At 37.2% G+C, this 26,238-nt stretch overlaps 1 protein-coding gene across 3 annotated transcripts in view; it reads left to right on the top strand.

Moving 5' to 3' along the window:
* The window catches only part of GALNT7 (polypeptide N-acetylgalactosaminyltransferase 7), a 96,524-nt gene that overhangs the window by 52,128 nt on the left and 18,158 nt on the right, over positions 1–26,238 (top strand). For 2 of the 3 annotated variants that reach the window (XM_081332318.1, XM_081332316.1), the window contains exons 3-7: positions 6,637–6,803; positions 19,763–19,893; positions 20,089–20,168; positions 21,510–21,692; positions 23,265–23,382. In XM_081332318.1, the coding sequence (XP_081188444.1) occupies positions 6,637–6,803; positions 19,763–19,893; positions 20,089–20,168; positions 21,510–21,692; positions 23,265–23,382 (679 nt within the window). Of the gene's footprint in view, positions 1–6,636; positions 6,804–19,762; positions 19,894–20,088; positions 20,169–21,174; positions 21,358–21,509; positions 21,693–23,264; positions 23,383–26,238 lie in introns of all 3 variants that reach the window. The other variant, XM_081332317.1, reaches the window with a different exon arrangement.

Below are 26,238 nucleotides of genomic sequence, written 5' to 3'. Positions count from 1 at the left end.
TACAGAGGATATTGTGGCATGGAGTAAACCAATTTGGACATTTGCATTAACCAGAGAATGATCAGCTAAAGGGTCTTGCTTAAACTTTTCTATTAAGCGCACTTGTTAGAAATAAGACAAAGTTACCAGCTAAATGTTTGTTTTTCATTTTCTGTATTTAACATATTTATTTCTGTATAATACTTTATTTTTGCATTGTGACAATTGAATTGTGAAGGCCTCTCTTGTACTATAGTTAAATTGTTAAAAATATTAGATGGTCCATTAGTATTATAAATAAAAGTGGCTTTAGAATATATTATTGCTGGGAGGAGAAAATAAGTAGAATCCATAGTACATATTAACAAAAAAAAGGGTAAGACTATAGTGTAACATGGAATTGTTACAATATATGTTTTGTTGATAATTTTATGACATGCTATTTTCTTACTTAAGGGACATGGTGGCTCAGTGGGTTAGGACGCTGAACTTGTTGATCAAATGGTCGGCAGTTTGGCGGGTCGAATCCCGAGTGCCGCCTAACAGAGTGAGCGCCTGTTAGTCGTCCCAGCTTCTGCCAACCTAGCAGTTCGAAAGCACGTAAAAAATGCAAGTAGAAAAATAGGGACCACTACAGTGGGAAGGTAACAGCGTTCCGTGCACCTTTGGCGTCTAGTCATGCTGGCCACATGACCACGGAGACGTCCTCGGACAAGCGCTGGCTCTTCGGCTTTGAAACAGAGATGAGCACCGGCCCCTAGAGTTGGAAACGACTAGCATGCATGTGCGGGGGAACCTTTACCTTTACCTATTTTCTTACTTAGAGAATTGTTTAGGAATATTCAGCTTAAATATTTAACAATTTTTTACAAACCTTTTCTATAAAGCTTTCATAGTTACAGTATTCACGCAATGTATTAATGTGACAATGACATCAGCATCGCATTTTCATAGAGAAAATTATGTTGTCATTTTCTCTAAGTAGATAAAACAATCTTTTTTTCCTTTCATCAAACATTTAATTAATATAAAGCAGTTGTCAACTTCCTGATTGTGCTATTAGCAAACTAAATCTTTTCTGCAGTGTGCTTTTTATTATGGCTCTACATTCAAAGACAAAAATGTGCTTTTGAAGTGAGGAGCAGATAGTGTAGCTCCTGTTTGTAGTTCCTTAAAGAAGCCAAATGATCCTGGCAAAAAATGTTCTACTGAGCATATAACAATACTGTCTCTTATTCTGTTACAAGATTAACTTTACAAGTAACTTTTTTCTTTTTCTCTTTCTCTTTCTTAGAATACAGTATAGAAGTCTTTAAAACTTGGCCTCTTTCTGAGATTCAGTCTGGTTTGGAATGCCATACCTGTTATAATACATAAATCTAACATAATAAACATAAATAACAAGAAACATTTCAAATTCTTCTACTGCCACAAATTCATAAATAGACATTCAGAGAGCATGGATTCAATCCTGAAATAGACCTGTGAGAAATTCTGAAATTGCAGTGACCCAAGATGGACAGTATTGTATTAGATAAGCAAATACTTTAATTCAATAAATGCTGTCTTTCTAGGATAGAAATGTATTTTACTGGTATGCAGATTAGCTTCACTATTGAGGAGCTTGACAAATACTATAGTATATAGCTTTTATCATCTGTCAGTAAACTATTTTTTTTTAAAAAATCCTTACATTAGGATTGAATATTGTATAGGTGAAAGCATTTGGAATTCTCCCTGTAGCAAGTCATTCTGGTATGTAAAAAAGGCACATAAACAGAACATGTGATATACACAATTTTCTGGCTTAAAAATGCCTCCAAGTATGCAGACATGGAATGAAGATAAGAATATTTGTAAAAAAAAAAAAGGGGGGGACGTGATACAAATAAATAAATAAAAAAAATTGAATAACACAGAGGTCTCCACCTTTCTTGTTTGGCAGACCGGAGGGAAAGAGAGGGGGAAGCATTTTACGTGCACACATGTGCGCACACAAACAGGGCGGTGCTAGCACCCGAATGACACTACCTCTGTACAGTTTTTGCTGCGTGGGTGCTAGCACTGTCCCATTTTTGTCACGTGGCACTCTATTTTCACCACACAGCCCTCCGTTTGTGTAGCAGCAGAGGCACTAGCGTTAATGGGGGTGAGCATGTGCACACATGTGCGCACACTGGCCAGCCTGTTCCATGGCCCACTGGCCAGCAGGCCACAGCCCAGTAGTGGGCCGGGGCCCACAGGTTGCCCCACAGTGGAATAACACACCCACTGCCTTTGTTGTAGTAACTAAAGTACTGTTAAAATAGAATCTTTGTTCTCATAAAATATTTAACACTAGGTGGCAGAATGATTCTAGGTTTAATACAAAACATGCACGGAAGTGCGATGTATATGATAACTACCAATATTAGTATTCAGTCTTAAATGTGAAATAGTTGCTATCTACCTTGCTCATTTTAATATAATATTCATAAAATGATAATTGGCAATGACATTGTGGCTTTTTATAAATATATTTGTAAATATGGTGATGGAAAATACAATAACATGCTTTTTGATGGTAGTTTACTTGCCACTAGATGTCACTTTTATTCTGTGAAATAGCAGTTGGGTTTTTTATTGTATTAAACTCTAAACTGCTTGAGAACTTGTTTTAATAGTAGCAGACATCTCAGTTTATTAACCAGATTTTTTTAGAAAGGTATGCTTACGATTTATTTAAAAGAAAATACTAGCCTGATATAGATGTTAATCTTAATTTTTTTTCTTTTAATACCTTATTTTTAAAATTCTGGATATTGTGAATAATGGAAAAGAGAAAAATCAGAATATAGAATAACAGAGTTTGAAGGGGCCTTGGAGATCTTCTAGTCCAACCTCTGCTGAAGCAGGAGACCCTATATCATTTCAGACAAATAGTTGTCCGGTCCCTTCTTAAACTCCTCCAGGGATGATGATTAATTGTTCTCATTATCAGGAAATTTCTCCTTAATTCTAGGTTGGATCTCTCTTTGATAAGTTTCTGTCAGTTACTTTTTGTCCTGCCCTCAGGTGCTTTGGAGGATAGGTCGACTCTCTCTTCTCTATGCCCCTGAAATACTGGCAGACTGCTACCATTTCACCCATAGTTCTTCTCTTCGTTAAGAGTATACATAATCAGTTTCAGTATTGCAAAAAATAGCTGTTTGCTTTGTGTTCAGTATTTTTTTTTATTTAAAAAGTTTTACAGTACATTTTAACTTTAACAATCCCCCCTCCCCCACCCCTATCTAACCCTCCCTATCCCTCTCCCCCATTCCCCCCTCCCCCCCAACTTCCCAGAGCTAAGTACAAGGTATAAAAACGAAAAAAAAACATAAGCATCCATATGCTATCAACAATAAACTATTAATTCTATCACCCTCTAGCTCATGTAAAATGAATACAAACAATATTAATATTACAGATAAAAAAAGGAAGAAAACAGAAAAGGAGCTTTACTCAAATGCTAAATGAAATTTCTTAGTCCCAATCCTTATTCATATTAATTTCAAAAAAGAAAAAAAAAAACTTTCATCAACTATTTACATTCTCCCGCATTTCTCTAATTTCTAAACAAATTCTCAATTACGCGCCAAGAGCGCCTATCTCTATTAACCTTATTAATCTCCAACCAAACTGAATTATAATCAAAAATAGTTCTTGCATATGTCACGCCAAATGTCTCGCAGTTCCAGATCATCCTTAAGTACAAATAAAAAAAAGATTTAGGCAATCTGGCATGACTCAGGACACGCTAAAAAAAACAAACCAGCTTTATCCATCTGTACGTCTAGGACACCATTCCAATCTCCAATGAAAGTAAAATGAAAAATTTAAAAAATTTATAATCCAATTAGGTAACCTTTATGTGTAGTAAGTTAAAAAAAGTCAACTTATTGTTGATTAGGAGCTTGCGTACCCCATCTTAAATTCAATAAATCCTTGGTCCATAACCCTAATATGCGTGTCTTGCAAACAAATAACATCAGTCTTAAATATTGAAAAACTTTCTCCTCTATGATGAATTTAATCCATTGACATTCTAAATTAAAAATTTAGTCACCAATCTTGACGCCCCAAAGCTTTTGGATCACGTCTGAAATGGCCCCTGTAACTTCTTTGGACCGCGCCCCTCCCACAGCTTCACTGTAAGTACGCTTTGGAGATTCCATAACTTTCTGCTGTTCTTGCTCTTGCTCTCGTCTCGCTCGTCTTGGGGCGGCACGCGTCATCCTCTGCTCTCCAGCAGCAGCCGATGAGACTGTAACTTGATCCCCTCCAGCACCATTCTCCTCTGTCTGTCTACCTGCAACATCTTGAGGCTTTCCCTCACCATATCCCTTTGCAGCTTCCAGAAGTGATAGGGGGGTTGCTTTTAGCACATTGCTGTAAAAATCATGTGCCTGGGCCACAGTAACCAGACGATGTCTTTTACCTTCGTGCATCACCACCAGTCCGACTGGAATCTCCCATCTAAACTTGATATCACATTTCTTAAGGTCCTGTACAAGAAATGCAAAATCTTTCCTTCTTCTTAAAATCTTTGGAGGAATCTCTTTTAAAATCAGGACTTCTTGCTCAGCAACTACCAATTTAGTATCATAAGCAGCTTGAATGACTTCATCTCTAATTACTCTCTTTGTAAAATAGACCACCACATCTCTGGGTAACTTCCTCTGTCTTGCAATCCATGAATTTACACGAAAAATTTTATCCATGCTTCCCTCAATTTCAGATGCTGGCTGGCCCAATACCGCTTCCAAAGCCTCAGAGATCAGCTGCTTTAAATCTTCTTTAGGATTCTCTTTTAAACCCCTGATTCTAATAGCATACTGCATCTGATGGTACTGAACAAGGCTCAATTCTCCGTCCATTTTGTCCCTTATAGTTTCATTCTCTAATACCTTTACTTCTAATATAGAGTTCTTTTGACTGAGATCCTCCACTTTTTCATCCAGCTGTTGCACACATTCAGCTACACTTTCAATTGTAGACAACATGTCTACCCTCATTGCTCTAAACTTCTCTTCCATCTTCATCTCGAATTTCTCCTCCAGCTTTTTCAACTTTTCATCCATCATATCAGACATTAATTGTGAGTGCTTTTCAAAGGCATCTTGTAAATCCTTAAGCGTCAATGCCGGAGGAGGTGCAGGAGGAAGCAAAGCTTGCAACGAGGTCTGTTGCACCGGGGAAGACCCCGCATTCCGAAGAGCTTTAGAAGTTTTGGCCGCCATCTTTCCCCACTTTCACTTGTTGCGCACTTTCACTTTAAAGCTATAAAATCCATTGAGCTAGGGAGTAAAAATAAAAGTCCACATCACCTTGACCTCCTGCATCACCTCTGCCTGCATCTTGATACTCAAGGGTATTTCCTTCTGGCAGGGGTGGTTGCTAACGCCTGGCTCTGCTCCAAAAATCACGGAGCAAAGACGCTGCGCAGCTCGGAGCAACCCAGGCTTCGGGGGGGCTCAATCCTTCAGCCGCCCAAACTCTCAGCTCAGGCGGCCCCGGAGAGCTCAACCCCTACCTGGGGCCTCACCTCCTCCTCTTCTCCCGAGGAGGGGGCTTCAAATCCATCTAAACAGCTGATCGGCGCTGTTTACGATGAAAAAAACACAGCTGCGGAGCGGACAGCCCGGAGGCGGCTGTCTTCGGCGTTGCGTCGCCACCGGAAGTCCCTGTGTTCAGTATTAAAAATACTGTAAATACATTGTTAATAGAATGTAAAAAATATAAAACAGTGGAATATTCACCCTGAATAATAAACTTGAACTTTCAGACTTTTGAATTTAAAATTCTGTCATCAGTTGAATGGAAGAATGCACATTTCTTTGTTTATAAAAAAGAGTATTCATAAAGAATATACAGACACAGCAAATTTGGGTATCAGTAGCACATCTGCTTATGTTAAAACTACAGATTTTTTAAAATAATAACCTAGAAGTCAAGTCATTATTTGAGTGTACCAATTTCATATCAAAATGCAGAAGTTGATAGAATTGGTGTTTTTAGTAGCATTTCTGAATTGAATTAAAGATAGGAATACTGTATATTAGCATGGAACTAAAACAGTGATAGCTTTAGGTCAGTAAAACAAAAGCAAAGCTGAACTAGTTTGAAGTCCTTGATAATATTTTTGGAAAATTCTGTTGGATCTTGTCTTGGCTTAGAAGGTAATGTCAGACCTAATCAGTACTTAGTCACCAGAGAATACCAGAGCTGCAGGATATACTGGAAAGGCAATCACAAATCATTCTATATTATTGCCATATACTTACCAGTGGAAATTGATTGAAAGAAGACGTGCTGCTTTTTGAAATTTCAGTTGATTCACAATATTACATTAATTGGTGTATAATTTTATGCTGTAAATAAAAACAGGTTTTTCTCTTAATGGATAACTGCTAGAAGGGGGGGGGGAATGGAGCTTTGATCTATTTAATAGATCATATGCATAGACATGAATAAGACTTTCCAACTGATGGATGCTAAAAAAAATGTCTGAATTTGTATTTCTATTCATATATTCTTCATTGAAACTAGTTTTATTGAAATTAATATTGGAAACCTTGGTATTCATAAAAAATATGTAAGTATTCATAAAAAAAATAACAAAATTGTCTTTTGCAGGTGCAAATACTGGCACTATGATGTAAACCTTCTCACCTCCAGCGTTATCATTGTCTTCCATAATGAAGGGTGGTCTACACTCATGCGGACAGTTCATAGTGTCATTAAGAGAACTCCAAGAAAATATCTGGCTGAAATTGTTTTAATTGATGATTTTAGTAATAAAGGTAAATGCATTTAACATCAGTATGAAACCAAGGTTGGATCTAGCAAACTTGAGGTAGCAGAAATACTGAGATGATATCCAGCTCTTTCTGTTCCTATTTAGAAAGCAACTTGAGAAGTATTGGGCTCTTAATCTGTAGACATCATAGAATGCTTGTCACTGTAACTATAAATTTATGTACTTTGTATTGCCCATAAATATCATTTAGATGAAATAAGTTAAATACTAGGTCTTTATAAATATATCTTTACTCAATTCATTTAGCACTGCATTATATGTTGCTACTATTGTGAACTTTTACATAAGGGTGTAATTTGATAAATAATGAGATAACTAGGTATTATTTTCAGTTTTGAGTTGTATTGTGTGACTGAATTGAATTGAAGACCTTGAATTGGATAAGGAGCATGGTTAATGGATTAGTAATAGTGGATTCAGTGGATAGCCTAAATCAAAGTTAATAAACTTTTCAGGAAGAGTTAATACAAGTAGTCCTTGACTTACAACCACAGTTGAACCCAAAATTTATGTTGCTAAGTGAAACAGTTGTTGTGAGTTTTGCCCATTTTATGACCTGTCTTGTCAGAGTTGTTATGTGAATCACTGTAGTTCTTAAGTTAGTAATGCAGTTGTTAAGTGAATCCATGTTTCCCATTGATGGTGATCACATGACCCCAGCACACTGTAACCATCATAAATATGAATCAGTTGCCAAGTATGCAAATTTTGATCATGTGAAAATGGGGATGCTGTAATGATCATACGTATAAAAAACCGTCATAAGTGACTTTTTTCAGTGCTATTGTAACTTCAAACATTCACTAAATGATTGTAAATTGAGAACTACCTGTAGATAGCTGTATGTACAGACATATTTCATTAGATTTGTTAAAGCTATAGTATGAAGAATTTGGGAAGATTATTACAGTTAAACCAAGTAGATAACTAAAGTGAATATGGCTCTAGCAATTTAAATAATACCATACATATTTTAGTCATTGCCTTTTGATGAAATACTGCCTATTGCATTTGGGAAGATATGCTTATCTCCTTCAAAATCATAATTCATAATTCCTTGTAAGGAGTCTATGCAGAATTGTGAATGATCATTTTAATATAGTACAGGTAGTACTTGAAGTATGAACCTAATGGAGTTAAGGTTCATAAGTCAAAAAATTCATCAAATGAATCAGATTCAATTTTACAATTTTTTAAAATCAAATTCCATTGATTAAATCAAATGGATCGTTAAATGAATGAAGATATGATTTATTATTTCCTCTGCTTTGTTAATTGATCTCTGCTTGAACTGAGAGGCCTTCCCACTGCTGCCGGCCGCCCATCAGTTGTTTGCTTCCACTCAAGAACTAAATGCCTGCAAGCAGGCTGCATCGCCTTTTGCAAAGATTTTTGCAGTTGCCACTAATTAGCTTAAGTCTCCAGCCAGGCACTCAGAGGGAGATGGCTTGCAACAGTAACACATATGGATGGGACCTTGAGATCATGTAGTCCAGGGGTCCCCAACCTGAGGGCTGCGGCCCACTACCGGGCTGTGGCCTGCTGGCTAGCAGGCGACGGAACAGGCAGGACAGTGCACACGTGTGTGCATGCACTCACCCCCACTTGTTCTGGAGCCGCTGCCACTGCAATCAGGGTGCCACATGGCAAAAATGGGGCAGTACTAGCAAGTCATGCAGGCGCTAGCATTGCCTCATTTGTGTCATGTGTGCTCGTGGCTCCATTTGTGTGTGCACACGCACATGCATGAAATGCTCCCCCCTCCCTTTTCCTCCAGTCCGCCAACTGAGAAAGGTTGGAGACCTCTGATCTAGTCTAACCCACGGCTTTCCCATGAGACTACTGTATTTCTGATAAATGCCTATCCAGTCTCTTATTAAAAGCTTTCAGTAATGGGCCCCCACAACTTCTGGAGGCAGTAATATATGCTAATCTCCAAAATAAAAGTAGGAAAACACAACATTATAGAATACTTTGTGAGGAGGCTGGCTAGCATTTCTACAAGTACTATAGTTAGAAACACAATAGTAAGTAAGTACATAAAAAGAAGAATTTAAAATACTTACAGAAACAGTTCTACTCCTGAAACCCAAGCAATAGCAGATTCTCCACCCACACCAACAAAAAAACTCAGTGCTGGCTTGGTTCTTGTTTGGCCATGTGACCAGAGACAAAAAACAAAGCCCTGCCTTTGGTCCCTGGTCACACAGCCAAACAAGAGCAGTCACCGAGTCTTTTTGTTGGTGTTGGTGGAAAATCTGCTGCTGCTTGGGGTTCAAGACTAGAACTGCTTCTATAAATATTTTAAATTGTTTTGTTGCCCAGGCAAGTCACAGAGTTCAAAATGGCCACAGCTGCAGCAGGGACTGAATTCAAGTCACATGGCTACACAGGCCTCTTTTTGCTCTCAGTTTTGAATTTGTAATGTAAGTACCCTTTCTGAATTAATTTGTTTTTGTAAAAATTCGCTAAATAAACTTTCATACCTAGGGGATTAGCTGTTTTTTAAACATAGCATTCCAGTAAAAATAGTAATCAGTTCAAATATTTTCCTGTATTTTTGATTATCTCATATTTTGTATATCAAAGAGACATAGTCATGCAATCTTTACATCCCATGTGAAGTTTTGTTTTTCTTGTTTTGTGTGTGTGTATTTATACACACACACACACACTGAATATACAGTGTGTGTGTGTATATATATATATATATATATATATATATATATATATATATATATGAGTCAAATGTTAACTATTTAGATTACCTTGCTAGGCCCCAAACATGGGGCAAATCTTTATTTCCTGTTTTCAGCCTTATCTCAAAGGCCATCAAACAGGCTGTAGTCACACCGGACAGTTCATATATTTGTGTAAATTACTAACAAAGAATTAAGGGAGACTAAGATGCATTTCTGACTCTTTAGTCTTCATCAGTCAGTCATACCCTTCTGAGATTCGACTCATATCTCCCCTTGCAGAAAGCTAACAGAGAGCGAGAGAGATCCTGTGGCTCAAGAGGTAAAAATACTGCCTAATATGCAATCAGCCAGGTTCGAATCTCAGAAGGGTATGACTGACTGATGAAGACTAAAGAGTCAGAAATGCATCTTAGTCTCCCTTAATTCTTTGTTAGTAATTTACACAAATATATGAACTGTCCGGTGTGACTACAGCCTGTTTGATGGCCTTTGGGATAAGGCTGAAAACAGGAAATAAAGATTTGCCCCATGTTTGGGGCCTAGCAAGGTAATCTAAATAGTTAACATTTGACTCATATCTCCCCTTGCAGAAAGCTAACAGAGAGCGAGAGAGATCCTGTGGCTCAAGAGGTAAAAATACTGCCTAATATACAATCAGCCCAGGTTCGAATCTCAGAAGGGTATGACTGACTGATGAAGACTAAAGAGTCAGAAATGCATCTTAGTCTCCCTTAATTCTTTGTTAGTAATTTACACACACACACACACACACACACACACACACACATATATATATATATATATATATATATATATATATATATATATATATATATATATATATATATATATATATATATATATATATATATATATATATATATATATATATATATATATATATATAGTGTGTGTATATATATATAATAAAGTTGGAAGGCTTGGAGGTCATCTAGTCCAGGGCTTTTCAACCTTTTCACCCATTGTACCACTTTTAGGATATGGCAACATCCAAATACCACCAGTCGCCTAGCAAGGTGTCAAAAACTTGATGACCAAAAAAAAAAGGAAAAAAGTGAAGTACAGGTAGTCCTCGACTTACAACAGTTCGCTTGGTGACTGTTCGAAGTTACAATGGCACTGAAAAAAGTGTCCTGCCGAGCAAGATACCTGGGACACTGTGAAAGTCATAAATATGAATCAGTGGCTAAGCATCTGAATGTAAATCACAAGACCATGGAGATGCTGCAACATTCCAGCTGATTGGAGCTTCTTCTGGGGTCAGAAGAACCAGGATCAGCACCGAGCTCCAGCTGTAGCCTGGCACTGATCCTGGCGCTTCCACTGAGCCCTGACAGCCCTGCAGCTCCAGCCGTCTGTCGCTCAGGCTTGTGCGATGCTGCCACTGGTTCAGCTCATTCCCCTCCCCCGCTACCACTTTTCTAGGATGGTCGCGTACCACCTGCTAGGTGCCAATGTACCACAGGTAGTACCCGTACCACTGGTTGAAAAGCCCTGATCTAGTCCAACCCCCTGCTCACGTAGGAAACCCTAGTGTTGGCTATTCCTGCCAGCTTGGTGTCGTCTGCAAATTTGATGAGTTCCCCATCTGTTCCCTCATCCAAATCGTTGATGAAGATGTTGAAGAGCACTGGGCCCAGAACAGAGCCCTGGGGCATGCCACTACACACTTCCTTCCATGTAGATGCAGTTCCATTGAGGAGTACACACTGAGTATGGCTGGTCAGCCAGCTACGAATCCATCTGGTGGTTATGCTGTCTAACCCACATTTTTCTGTCTTATCAAGTAGTAGGTTGTGGTCTACTTTATCAAATGCCTTACTGAAGTCCAAGTAAATTATATCACAACATTCCTCTGGTCCACTAATTTTGTCACCTGGTCAAAGAATGCAATAAGATTTGTCTGGCATGATCTGTTTGGTAATGATTATGTTTGCCTCTAGGTGTCCGTTGATTCATTGCTTGATTTTTTTTCAAAGATCTTCCCAGGTATTGAGATCAGGCTGATAGGTCTGTAGTTTCCTGGATCCATTTTTTTCCCTTTTTTGAAGATGGGAATTACACCAACTCATTTCCAGTCCTCTAGTAGTTCCCTGGTGCTCCAGGATCTTTGAAAGATATAGCTCAGTGGTTCTCAGATCACATCTGCCAGTTCCTTGAGAACCATGGGGTGTAGTCCATCTGGTCCTGGTGACTTGAAGTCATCTAGGGTAGACAGGTGCTCACTTACCATTTTCTTGCCTATCTTAACTTGTTTTTCTAATCTGTTTTTTACGGTACTGTTTTTGATAGGTTGCACTGTTTTTTCCCTTTGTGTAAATACGGATGCAAAAAAAGAGATGAGCAGTTCTGCTTTCTTCCTGTTGCTTGTCACCTTCTTGCTACTTTCTCCCACTAATAGACCAATCATTTTCTTTACTTTTTTCTTTTTTTAAATGTTGAAAGAAGCTTTTTTGTTAGTTTTTGACTTTTATTACAAGTCTTGTTGCAAGTTCATTTTGAGCCTTAGCTTTCCTAACTTCATCTTTGCTGGCTCGGCCTATTTGCTGATATTCTGCCTTAGTTATGTTTCCTTTTTGTCTTTCAAATTATCAGAGAGTTCTTTATGCAACCATGCTGGTTGCTTTTGAGAGCTATTATTTTTCTTCTTCGTTGATATTGAACTAGATGGCTTTTACGATCTCACTTTTCAAAATTTCTCAAACTTCTTGAGTTGTTTCTCTTTGAGAATTCTCATCCATGGAATCCTTCCCAAGGTCTAAGTTTGTTAAAATTAGCTCACTTAAAGTCCAAGACTCTAGTTTGACTGTGTTCTATTGCTTGTGCTTGCATAATGCATGGTTATTCCCCCCCAAGGTCTCTGTGGTTTCAACACCTATCATTTCATCTCTGATAGTGAGAATTAAGTCCAATATGGCTGATCCCCTAGTTCCCTTTACTTTTTGGGAGACAAAGTTGTCTGCTAGGTTTGTCAGGTAATCTGAGCTTCCATTTGGTGCAGAGTTTGTCTCCCAGTTGATGTCAGGGTAATTAAAGTCCCCTGTTACTATTTTGATGTGCTTCCTACATATCTTAGTTAACTGACTAGCAAAAAGTTCATCTATTACCTCTGTTTGGTTTGGTGGCTTGTAGTATACACCCATGGCAATGTCATTTCCCCCCTTTTATATTGACCCAAATGCATTCAAAACAGTTTTCATCATTGTTCTGCTCTATTTCTGTAGAGATGTAGTTATTTCTTATATAAAGAGCAACTCCACTTCCTCTTTTATTTGGTCTGTTCCTTTTAAATAATTTAAATCCCTCTAGCTGTGTGTTCCATTTGTGGTTTCATCCCACCAAATATCCGTAGTGGCAACAATAGCATATCTGCCCTCATTTACCTGAATTTCTAATTCACCCTGTTTGTTGCTCATGCTCTGTGTGTTGGTGTATAGACATTTGAGTCCCTTATGATTAACCCTGTGTTTACTTTCTACATAACCTTTGTGGTGCCTGAGTTCTCCTATTTTCTTACCGCCTGTTTGATTAGTGCACTTTGTGTGGAACTCGCTATTAAAAGCTTGATTTTTCTTGACAGCAAGGTTGATATTCTTGTCCACACACACATCTGTACATAACCCTAGATTGCCGGGAACAGGAATGTTCTGTATCAACTCACTGTTCAATTTAAATATTTCTCAAAAATATGTGAATTTATTGCCAAGTAACTCAGTCCCTTTCTTTGATGGATGCAAACCATCTCTTTTGTGTACTTTTTCATTGGACCAACTGGACACATCATGACTAATATAACCAAGGCCTTCCCCTTTACACCACTCCTTTAGCCACATATTGAATTCTGTTACCTTTTTCATTTTGCTCCTTATGCACTGGTAAAACCTCTGAAAAAGTAAGCCTGCAGCCTATCCTGCTAAGTTCCTGCCCCAAGTTTTGGAAATCATTCTGTGCAGAGAGTACATCTTTTTGGGACAGATCGTTAGTGCCAAGATGTACAATAGCATCCACATCACACTCCTTGCTGGCATTTTTGATTATCTTATTTAGCAAGTTTATATTGCTGCCCGTCTCATAAGAAGTGATTCTGGGGGCTTAAAAGCAAAATACCAAATCATATTACCATATATAAAACATCAGAAATAAAGAACAACAAAAATAAAAACATAAAGGAATAAAACATAAATGGATCCCAGGATAGCTGGAGGACAATCATAATTTAGCCTGATTCAAGCATTTTGCAAACACAGCAGGGGTTCTAAGGGTGATGGAAGAACCAGGTTTTCAAGGCTTTCTGGAAGGCGAACCTCATCACAGGGAAATGATAGCTGAAACTTCCTGGGTCCTACCAGATGGAAATCGTTTGCACAGAATCCAGAGCATAGCTCTTCTGCTGATGGGTTGGATACATGTAATTGATTAAATGCAAATGCAAATAACCTAGCACTTGGAAGCAAACTGGCAATCAATGCAGCCCATGGAAGAGATACACATAACTGTCCACACAGCCATATTCATTGCTAACCAAAGCTTCAATGTCAGAGACTGGTAGACAGTTACAAGAAATACCTATTTTTCTTAGTATCTGAGGAAGGAGAATACCAAATATTAGAACCAAGAATATACTTACTTTTCCATAGAAATAGCTTATCTGATCATTATTTTGAATATTTTTTGCAAAGTCAGTTTTCATAGTGTCTTTATTCAATTACAGTAAAACCTCCATAGTTGACCACCTCCCTACATTTACCACTCCCTAAGTTGTTTTTGAAGACTGGACATACACTATATGTACACAATAGAAAGCCAACCTCTCTATATGGACCACCTCCGTTGTATCTTGACCACCTGGTATTAATTTGTATAACTTGACCAGTTGAGTCCAGTCTGCACAATGGCCAGAAAAGTGAAATGAATTCCTTTCAAAAAGAATACAATATTTTTTACTTTGATTCAGCAGTAAAGATGACATCTTTAACACTGACAAGTGTTAACTCTTTTTCAAAGTGATGCCTGGCAGTAGCCTTGTTATAAGGGGTGACAAATGTAAGAGTGGAAAACTTTCTAAAGACTATTTCATAGTTCTGCTGTATGCTAGCTTAACCAGAGAGAAGCTAAAACCTTTGGTGATTGGTAAATCAGCAAAGCCATGCTTATTCAAGAACTTGAAGCACAAAGACCTTCCCATCACCTGGAAATCTAACAAATCTGCATGGGTGACTGGTGCCCTATTTGAGGAATGGGTAGCAGGTATTCACTGAGAAATGAAGAAGAAGAAACAGTCCATTCTTGTAGTGGACAATTGTGAATCATCTTACAAAAGTGAAACTGAATTTTTTACCTCCCAATACTACATCAAAAATTCAACCTCTCAATCAAGGCATAATCAAAACATTCAAAAGGCACTATTGAGCCCAGCTTCTGCAATGGGTCATTGCTTAAATGCAAACCTATGGTCCATCTAGAGAAGAAAAATCCTAACCCTAACCATAACTTAAGTGAATTAAGTGAGGAGGACAGAGAAATGGTAAATATTCCAAAAGAGGATGTCAGTCATTTGATAATGCAGTTAAAGTTATTTGCCATGGAAAAATGCCTTAGGTATACTGAGCAGTAAAGCCAGTATTGAGAGTGCTTTCTCTGCTTACCTTCATAAAAAGAATAATAAACAGACTAAAATTGACTTTTTTTTTTCCAGAAAGAATGATCAAACCAAGAAAAAACAGTACATAAATGTATTGATTTTGTATGATACAGTATTGTATGAATGATTTTCATGTGTTTTCGCTATACAGTATGTGTTTCTAAATGACATTCTCTAATAAAAAATGTACAATAAAATTAGGCACGTGTACATATCAGTACAGTTGGTTCATATGTTAACCACTTTTGTTCAGTCCCTTAGGTGGTCAGCTTTCAGAGTTTTACTGTATGTCACTTTTATCTTTGAATTTAAAAATAATCTTCTGACAGATAGTCTGACATTATGTTCAAGTATCCTCTGGTACAATGAAGAATTTATAGTTGATTCTGTGGTGTGAATGCCCAGGCTATGATGCAGCAAAGCAGCTCCAAGGCATAACATTTCCTTTTTTTATATAATTTTTTAAATTGATTTTCCAGTATTACAATTGTATCTTTGAAAAGCAACGTGGTGTCTGGGTTACAATAGTTCCATTTCATACAAATACATGTTATTACAAATCTCCAATTTGTTGTAGCCAGTATTTCCTCTCTTTTTTCCTTTAATACATATTGTCTCTTATCTAAATTAACATACTTCTTATTTTATCTGTCAGTTATTTTTGGTTTTCTTACATTTGTCAGTACTTTTATATATTTTATTTATTTTAACATTCCATCTTTAAAGCATCAATCACATAAATTTACCAGCTTTGATTTTACATTAATATTAAAGTTAAATGTTTGAAGTTTCTCATTTTCATATTTCTAAGTGACCCCACTTCCCTTTATCACAGTTCTCTCCAATACCTAATAATCTAGATAAAGATCTTATCTATCTAATTTCCATATCAACAGGTTAATAATTCAATATAATATTCTTGTTTTCATTATAATTTCCACATACTGTAAATTCAATAACCAAAATTTCTCCCATTTCAACATTTAATACATCCTTTCCCTTTTCCTTTGTATTTGCTTTCTCATGCTTAGACTTATAATTTTTATTTTTATCACTACATCCAAATATACTAGTTACATTACATCACTCTTAACATATAAACATCTTAGTCAATTTCATTTAAACGGCTCAATATTTCAATTTAACTGTTGATATTCACACATCTAAGTTTTTTAATTAGCCAATATTTTTATCTTCACATCAAAACAATTCATAATCCAAATACAATCCTGTCTATTTAGATATTTTCTGTTTCAGGCCTCTTAAATATGTCCATTCTTCTTCAATCTTATTCTAGCTTTTTTCCTTTGCCATATCATTTTCCGTTTCTTTGCTTCAGGGTCATCAAAGAGTTCTTGTGTTGTTGTATCATATTGAAGTGACGCTCCAATCTCCATTTTTGAAGGGTTGAGGGGTCTGATAGAGGTACCAAATCTTCTCATTTTTTTCTCCTCTTGGCGTTGTTGTCCTGGACCATCTGTTTTTTCTTCCATCTGTTTCTCATTTTGATCTTCAAATTCCTTCTGTTTTATGTAACAGATTTTTTCCTCCATCCATTTTGTCAGGTTTTTCTCAAAGTTTTATCTGCTTGTTGAGTAGTTAAATCTTCTGTCAGAATATTTGATTGTTCAATTTCTTCTGTTATGTTCTGTCCCGCTAAATTATTAGTTGTAGTCACAATTTGAGTTTGCTTATCCAAGATGCTTTCTAGTTTTTTTCCAAAAGCTCTTATTTTGTCACTGGCTGAAGAAAGGAACTGATAAGTTTAGCAGGTTATTTTCATCATAGCATAGATTTGTTTTTGTATTTCTTCCATGGTGTACTCTCACATCTGGTGTTCAAGGTTAGTCTTATCTTGTCTAAAATGTCAGCCAAGTCTCTCTCTCTCACAGATTGCAATTTCAGGTTTAGCCACAAGGTGTCCCCCAAGTGCTTAGAAAATTCATTTCAATTGTTTCTTCTGTTTTAGAAGAACAGAGCTAGGTTTTCAAATAAGGATAGAAAGTAAAGAGTAGATATTCAAAAGCTTTTAGTCCACAAGGTTTTTTTCTCTCAAAAGGAATAAAGTTCTAGTTGAGGTCCAATTCTTTTTAAATCACCCCTGTTTTACAGTTGTATCAATTTCTTATAGTGGAGTGTTGTCTTTGTTTTTCACCAATTGCTGTCCAGTTGTTTGGTAATCTTTTAAAATCCTTTCCTAGACCAGGGCTTTTCAACTGGTGGTATGCATACCACCTGTGGTACTTTGCCATGTGGCAGGTGGTACATGACTGCTAGCCAAGTGTAGCAGATGAGGAGAATGAGCCTAAGCAGCCAAGCCTGAGGGAGAGGCAGCTGCAGCTGCAGCACTGTCGGAGCTCGGCAGAAGCTCCAGAAGCCAGCAGGGCTCCAGCTGATTGGCGTTTCCAGAAGGAGCTCGGAGCTGAGGGTGAACTGAAGAAAAAGTGGGGGAGAGAGGAGAGGCTATAAAAGAAGATGGTTTGGGTGGGGGAAGGGGAAAAAGACAACAGGAAAGGTTTAATCCTTTTAAACACATGTAATTAGTTTTACCCCCTTTAACTGAGTCTGTGGCTTTTAGAAAGTTTTCTTTGAAGGTAAACTGGCTTAATTTAAAGCTAAAGCTTTTCACAATTACCGGAGCCTTTCAGTCTCGAATTGCAGCATTGTGACACATGACACGCCTGGGGCAGCTTAAAGAGGGAAAAAACGGAGTTTGTGTTTATTATATTTTCTTGCTTTGCACTTGATTCCTTTGTCTTTAAGGGTACAGGGAAGGGATTGGTGGGGTGTGCATTCTTACTACACTGTGGAAGAGCTCAGAAGGGCCAACCAGCTAGCTCAAGAGTCTATAAACTTAAAGAAACTTTAAGACCTGTGGACTTCAACTCCCAGAATTCCTCAACCAGCCATGAGGGCTGAGGAATTGTGGGAGTTGAAGTCTACAAGTTTTAAAAGTGCCAAGTTTGAAGACCCCTGAACTAGCTGGTAGTGGTGCATATTAATAAACATGGATAAATTCATCATGCATTTGTCAGTGCAAAGGGAAAGTGATTCAGCAAAGGAACAAAGGAAGAAATTAAAACTGGTACTTTTTTTACTTTTTTTCCTACAGTTTGTAATAGTTTATTAGATTATAGAATAAAATACAAAAGCAAATAGGACACAGTGGGAAGGAAAACGGGGGGGGGGGGAAGTGAGGGGGAGAAGGGAAAAAGAACAGAGTTCCTCTGTTGTAGTAGGAAGGAAGCATTAACATTGAACCTCAACTTTTTACTTTTCCATAATATTATAAACTAGCCATTTCTATAACAACAAGTGAATCTAATCAGTAAAACCCAAAATCTCCCCCCCTTTTTTGTCATCAAGTTTTTGATACCTTGCTAAGCACTGGTAGTACTCAAATATTGTCATGTCGTAAAAGTGGTACAATCTGTGAAAAGGTTGAAAAGCCCTGTCCTAGACTCATAGTCATCTATAATCTTTCTGAAGATATTAGAGAAATGTCAGTGACAAAGAACAAATGAAACCAAATGTCTGATGTTTTAGGTTCCTGCAAATCCTCTCTAACACTGTTCTAAACATTTATACCTCATCTGGTGCACTTGATTCTAATTTTAGGTAATTTGAGGTAGTGATGAATATCTTTACTTTGTAAAGTATACTTTTCCTCATGCAAGGTGTACTTACTTTTTCCACATGCAAATATTTAAGTGACACATACACATTGTGTAAATGGTGCGTTACATTTGTTATATCCCTTTATCAATATAATTGAAATAAGGATCAAATATCTATATGATGAAAGAAGTAAAAATGTTAATGGTGTCTTCTTAATTTTTTACATGTCTCTATGTATTAAAGATATTTTAAAGAACTTAGAATCTTTTGTTTTCAGGCTCAGGTGTACTAATGAATTGTAGGTACTAATACATATATCGTTTCATCACATCTTGATTGCTAATAAATGAAGCTTTTTATTTTGTGAGTTAAAGTCTTGATGATTTGAGAGGAGTGATGTATGTCAGAGCAGCTGTAGTATATTATCACTCTTCTTCTGTCAATTGAGTCTATTTTACACTGGTAAGAAGCCTAATTTAAAAATGAAATCTCCTAAAATCATTGTTTTAGAATGGCATATATTCATTTGGGACATGGCTGGAAAATTGGTTAATATTTCTTTTGCCTTTCTGTTGGCAAAAGAGTTTAAAATATAAAGATTATCTGTGTCCGTTATATAATACAGGTTAATTGTTGAATGTTACAATGTTACCTTTCTGTTTTGTTTTATGCTTGTGAAATAATCAAGAAATAATTCTTAAGTGAGCTTGCAGCTATACCAAATTTATATAATGAATTTGACATCGATAACTTTGGAGAATAATCAAGAAATCTTAAATAAGTGTGCACTTATCAGTAAATATACCTAAATTACACATTGAATCTGACATCCTTGATTTTTGGAGAATGTACATATTTAATCAAATATATGTCTGTTCTTAATATAGATTTAGTTTGTATTGTCAGCTCAACCTTAAATATTTATAACATACATGGATACCTCTTTTTATTATTTGATAGAACACTTAAAAGAAAGACTAGAGGATTATATTAAGCAGTGGAATGGCCTTGTAAAGATTTTTCGAAATGAAAGGAGAGAAGGTTTAATTCAAGCTAGAAGCATTGGAGCCCAGAAGGCTAAACTTGGAAAGGTAGAATACTGTTTGCTAAATAAAATCCTTCTTTCCATATAATCTCAATTTTACTTTTAATAGATCCTAAACCACATTATTATTGTAACCACGGTTCTTTAATTGCAAAATTACATTTTAAAAAATAAACAACATGTATTTTTATAAGAAAATAAAAACTAAATTGAAATCTCCTTTCCTCTTTGTTTTTTAAAGGTTTTAATTTACCTTGATGCCCACTGTGAGGTGGCAGTAAACTGGTATGCGTCACTAATAGCTCCTATATCTAAAGACAGGTAATAATTTGCTTATTTATATCCCTCAGGAATCCTTTAAACATTGTAATGTTGTAGTATTCAAGACAGATAATCATTTTTAATAGGTAATTTTCTAACACATTTTATCAGCTGCTCAAATAGGAGTTTGCAGGTTGGCTGATAAAACTGTTTTCTCTACAAAACTAGGAAAAATACTTAAATTAACAGTTTTTATCTGAAGTATACTTAGCACTGTAAATAGTTTGAAGTTCTGTTACTACCTAAAGACATTAATTGCATAATTGATTTCACTTGTAATGCAAACAGTTGGCAAGTTAATATCCATATTTACACAAATGAAGGCTACATTAAAATGAATAAAAATCTGAGAAAGTAGTCCTCAGTGTGCAAAGCAGAATTGCATATGAATAGTCAGAAATAAAAGATATTGCTTTAAATTGTTTCCCTCCTTTCTTTTCAATAATGAGTTTGGGTAATTACAGCAGAGCACTAGTTTTGGTTTCAAAGTGTTCCAGTATTCATAAATGTACCTGTTAAAATAGTATATTTGCTAGCTTTAAATCAGACCTAAAGTTTAAAAAAAATCTATGACATGTTTAAAAATGTATCTATTAAAATAATATATTTGCAAGCTTTACATTTTTTTTACAAAATTGATGACATATTTTAAAAACCTGGCAAAACCACTTGACAGTCCCTCTGCCTCATGAAACCAAACAAGACAAATGCATTTAACAGCAGAATGCCACATTGTCCAAATGCAGAACATGCAATTTACATCATTCCCTTTTACAATTAATTTTCAAGAATCTGTGCAGGAAAAAATAAACGTATTCTTAACATTAATTTGAATTCATTCTGTTAATTCATAATCTCTGTTCCTCATTTTTCTTTTACAGGAAAAGTACTGTATCTGTGTACTGTAGTTATTCAAACTATATTTGGATAAGGCATTAAAGATAGCGTGTAATCTATCAGATTAGACAGCTTAACCTTGTCTCTTCCCCTTCCATAAATATTTCAGAACTACATGCACTGTGCCTCTAATAGATTACATAGATGGAAATGACTATTCCATTGAACCACAGCAAGGCGGGGATGAAGATGGCTTTGCCAGAGGGGCCTGGGACTGGAGCTTGCTATGGAAACGTATTCCATTAAGCCACAAGGAAAAGGCAAAAAGAAAATATAAAACTGAGCCATATCGGTAAAAAACACTGTTTTGTTATAGTGATCTTTATTAATTCATGCTTACCTAAATCCTTTCATTTTTTCCCCCTCTTTTCCATGAACCATGGTTCGTTTAAATGTACCATATGCCTTCCTTCATCCTCACCATCATCATCCAAAATCCTGCAGAACCTCATGTACTGTGCCGCTTATAGATGTCATAGATGGCAACACTTATAATATTGTACCCCAAGGGGGTGGTGACGAAGATGGGTTTGCTAGAGGAGCATGGGATTGGAGCATGCTCTGGAAGAGGGTTCCCCTGACCAAACGTGAGAAGGCAATGAGAAAGACAAAAACTGAGCCGTATCGGTAATCACTAAATGGCTTAAATGTTTTTCTTTTTCTTAATGTACTGACCTATTAAATACTTGCATGATCAATTTATTCTTAAAAATAATGCTTTAAAATAAGCCCTATCTTATTTTTCACTAACCTGTGATCAAGCATTTCTTATATAACTAAATTAACTTTTGCAGCTTGTCAATAGCATGCTTATTTACTCTATTTTCTAAGCAAACTATATAATAAATAATTGCTGCTTTACAAATTGCTTAGAATGGATGTTGCAATTTGCACATCCTTCAGATTATTAATGTCTGCTATTTCAATGCATGGTTATTCTTGTTCACTAGAAAAGTAATGATCAAAATGGGAAATAACAGAGCATGTTGATATCAGTGTAAACTTACTGCCCTTCTGACATCTTGGGCCTGTTTCCAGTGTACTGAATTGCCTTATATATTATTTTATTTTGTGTTGTATATTTTAACAGGTTTGAATGACACTGAGATTAGTTTCAATAACTTAGTAGTTATGCTATAAAAAATATAATGTTATGCTATGCTGAAAGGGAAATATAAATTGTAAATGCTTGCAGCTATTGCCCAGTTTTTCTATTCAGTGTTGGGGCTACCCCCAAAAGAAAGTAGACAAAACTTCCAAGGCCAAGAGTTTTGACAAAGTTACTCCTGCGGAACAGCTCTGTGGCAGGAGAACACCTTGGCCAGAGCTCTCTCAAGCTCGGTGTCAGGAGAAAAATTGACCCGATAAATTATTAACACTGATGACAACAAAATGCATGATACATTAGGTGTAAATATTTTGATTTTGTTGATTTTTACAATTCTCTTTAATTTGTTTTCACTAATAAAATGAATGTTCAAAAAGAAAATATACCTACCTGGAAAGGAATAAGGAATGTCCCTTTTTCCTGTCCCCATATTAATAGGCCTATAGTTCTGATTTAATTCAATTATTCTTCACTAATAATGCAACCAGGCTTATTCTGAAAGATACTTTTCTTTTAGCTAAAGAATTTTTTTTTTATCATTTCCGCAGTTTTAAAAAATGGATGTGTTTTTTTTACTTTGTGATTTATTAAGTTTGAAATATTTTATTGAAATTATGAAGCTTTGATTAATTAATTAAACATTTTGGTTCTCTAGCAGAAAAATGTTTTTGCCCATTCTCAAATCCCACTATTTTCAATAGTTTATAGCAAAAACTTCAGTAGCTAAGCATTCCAGTCACTTGGTCTTTTTTTAACCTTTACATGTTTATAATCTATTTTGAATTGATACAACTATTGGCATTGTGAATAACGCCTCCTTATGTAAAAAATAAAGCAAACTAATACTTTTTTCCTTTTAAGCTTTGAAAAGGAACTGTTCCATTCTAGCATTTCCCCCATATGTTATTGTTTAAAATTCTTGAAAGAATTAAACATTTAATCTGTTTCAGTATTCCTAAATTCTAATTATTTTATTGTGACTTCAGAATCAATGCTTTATAATTTCTGCATATCTAAATTATTCCTTGTTTCTTTAATAAAATAACCATTTATGCCATGCTGCATACAAACCCTTTTTGTTTATCTTCTAGATCGCCTGCAATGGCTGGTGGATTATTTGCCATTGAACGTGATTTCTTTTTTGAGTTAGGTCTCTATGATCCAGGTCTACAAATCTGGGGTGGTGAAAATTTTGAAATATCCTACAAGGTAAACAGTCATTCCAGACAGTCTATTACCATTGTTCAAGTAAATGTGTGGTCATTTTTCAGGCTACTTTTCACATTCACCTTTATTGATAAAAGAACTAAATGCAGTCTCCTTTCTAGCAACCTGCTTAAGGTTATATAGACAATTATGTAATACTCTTTCACATGTAATCCTTCATTGTGAATAATCTTAAATTTATTTTTGCTTTGTTTTATAGTGTAAAGCAAGTGTTTTGGGGATTTGGGGGGGGGGTCTCTAAGCCAAGTGTAGCTGTTTTTCTATAAGAGTTTTAAAAATAGTACATTTATTGATCTTGAATTTGTGCCTTATTTGCCTAATATTTTGGGAGATTGACTTAAAAGGAAATTTGCATAAGTGTCATACCCTCAACCTATTTGTTCATTTCATTTTATTTTTCGGGTACTGCCATTCTGTTAGGAGGGGGGATTCACTCTTTGGGGAAGGAGAAGCTCTGTGGGCTCTGGGATGTATTTCCTTTGTTTTGTTCTTTTCACCTTTGATGCATCTCTCTGGATGTGAATGAGAGGAGGAATGTGCCTGGGGCCATCTGTCTTATCTCTACATTGCTGGGAAGAGACCAGGAAGAAAATGAACTGCCTGTCAACTGCAGTTTATCACTGATTCTCATAACAACTTTGCACCTGTGGATTGGCTAAAATGGAACTGGACAGTTGGGTACTGGAGAGGGGTTTGAAAGGAGAGTTTTAATGTACCATTTTGCATGGAAATTATTCAGACCTTCCCTTGCTATACTGCTATCCCTATCTCTCAATAAAAGTTCCTTTTGAAACAATGCCAGTTTCAGGAGTTCTGCTTCCTTGGGAGTGCTAGCTGAGGCAGGACCTTATATTAGGCAAGATCTGCAAAGTGATCAACCTGGAGAGGCATCCTACCGTGGGCACTGTGCACACTATGTCTCTCCATGGCAGTGAGCAGGACAAGACTGAATGGTGGGAAGAGTCCACCACCAAGACACCCTGAAGAGATGGATGGAGGAGACAGCTGCCATGGAGGAATCTACGAAGCCGAGATGGTCAGTGTGGGAAAAAGGGAAGACTGAGACAGAAGGACTTAACAGATAACTTTCACCTGGGGTAGCCAAAAGCAGGGCTGGAGGTGCAAAATGGAACTGCTCTACGACAACAAGGAGACCGAGGGAGAGCAGAACCCAACTGACCAGATCCTGAAACAAGCAATACACTTCATGGTGGAAGCTTTTCAGGACCTGAAAGTAAAATCTGGGCAGCGCAGAGGGAGAAGTAAGGAACAACTTGAAGAAGCTACATGTGATAACAGCAAGTCTGTAGCTATTGAAACCGCAGTGGGGGAGAGTGGCTGTACCGAGACAGCAGTAACCACCCCAGCTGCTCTGCAGCAAGCTGCCCCCCTTGGGATGAATGTCCCACAAGCAGCCAGCAAAAGAACCCCACATCCTGAGCCAAAATTGGTCCTCTTGGGATGAAATTTGACGGGGATCCCCAGCAATTGGGATTCTTCCTTGCCCATGTTCTAGAGCCCCAGCCTGCCTACATGACTGGTACATCCTGGCTGAAGAAGTGTAGATCAACCAGAATCGCAGCAAGTACCGGTCAGGCAGGGTTTGGAAGCGATCTCCACTGGAAAAGAAAGGAGTGGCAACCAAACCCATGGCAGCTCAACTGCGTTCAATTGCTTTCTTCAAATGTGGCAAGGAAAGCCATCTCGCTCTGGAGTACTGCATGAAAACCCCTGCCAAGAAGGGAGACCAACTGTCTGGAGGGAAGCCAAATGAAAACTACAAAAGGACATGGCCCTGGAGATCACGGACATTGTAGAGTTCTGTCCAACCCCAAAATAAAGAGGGGGACTCTGACCCTGCCAGAGGACGGACCGGGGATGCCCGAAAGCAACTACGATGATGATGCCTTGGTAAGTGAGACAATGCCCATAGAACTGTTAATCCTGGACAAGAAAGAAAAGGTGGCTCTAAATGTCCTACTTGGGTTGCGCCAGGTGCCTAATCAGCCCAACCTTGGTAGGAAAATTGCATGTTGCCAATTCTATGGGTCCATTGCAGGGAGCATCCCAACGAATTTTGCCACAAAACCACTCGGACTAGTCATGGGAGGCCACTCAGAGACTCTAACCTTCATAGTGGCACCTGACATGGAATGGCCTCTCATCTTGAGGTTGACCTGGCTGAAGAAATAGAACCCGCTAGTGTATTAGAGAGAAGGATGCTTGAAATTCCCTAAAGGGAAAACTCCCTTACCAAATAAGCACAACCGCCCAAAGAAGGAACCAGCCTGAGAGGTAATGACTGCGTTGAGCGGTGAAACCTTGGACAACATACCTAGAGAGTATACAATCTAGCTGAGGTTTTCAGCAAGAGGAGTAGGGATGGATTCCCCACCACCACCAACCCACAGACTGTGCCATTAAAATCGTCCTGGGAGCTAAACTGCCAAAACCAAGGCTATATTCGATGACTCCCAGGGAATTAGACGAACTGCACCGGTTCATAGATAAAAATCTGGCCTGTGGCTTCATCCAGTTGGCCAGACCCTGGAAGGCTGCACCCGTATTGTTTCAAGAGAAGAAAGATGGGTCTCTTCATCTCTGCATGGATTATAGGGGTTTAAACATGATGTGTGTGGAAAATGTATATCCCTTGCCCCTCATGAAAGATATTCTGGCCAATCTCTCAAACGGAAGAATATTTTCTAAGTTAGACCTGCAAGAAGCATACTACTGAGTCAGAATCAAGGAAGGGGATGAGTGAAAAACTGCTTTCAACTTCCCTCTTTGGTTGCTTCCAATTTAAGGTTCTCCCATTTGGTCTACAACCCCCCCCCC

This window comes from Vipera berus, assembly GCF_964194415.1.
Source record: "Vipera berus genome assembly, chromosome: 7".
Taxonomy (NCBI): domain Eukaryota; kingdom Metazoa; phylum Chordata; class Lepidosauria; order Squamata; family Viperidae; genus Vipera; species Vipera berus.
The sequence above is the reverse complement of the archived record's forward strand: the minus strand, read 5'-3'. Positions and strand labels throughout refer to the sequence as shown.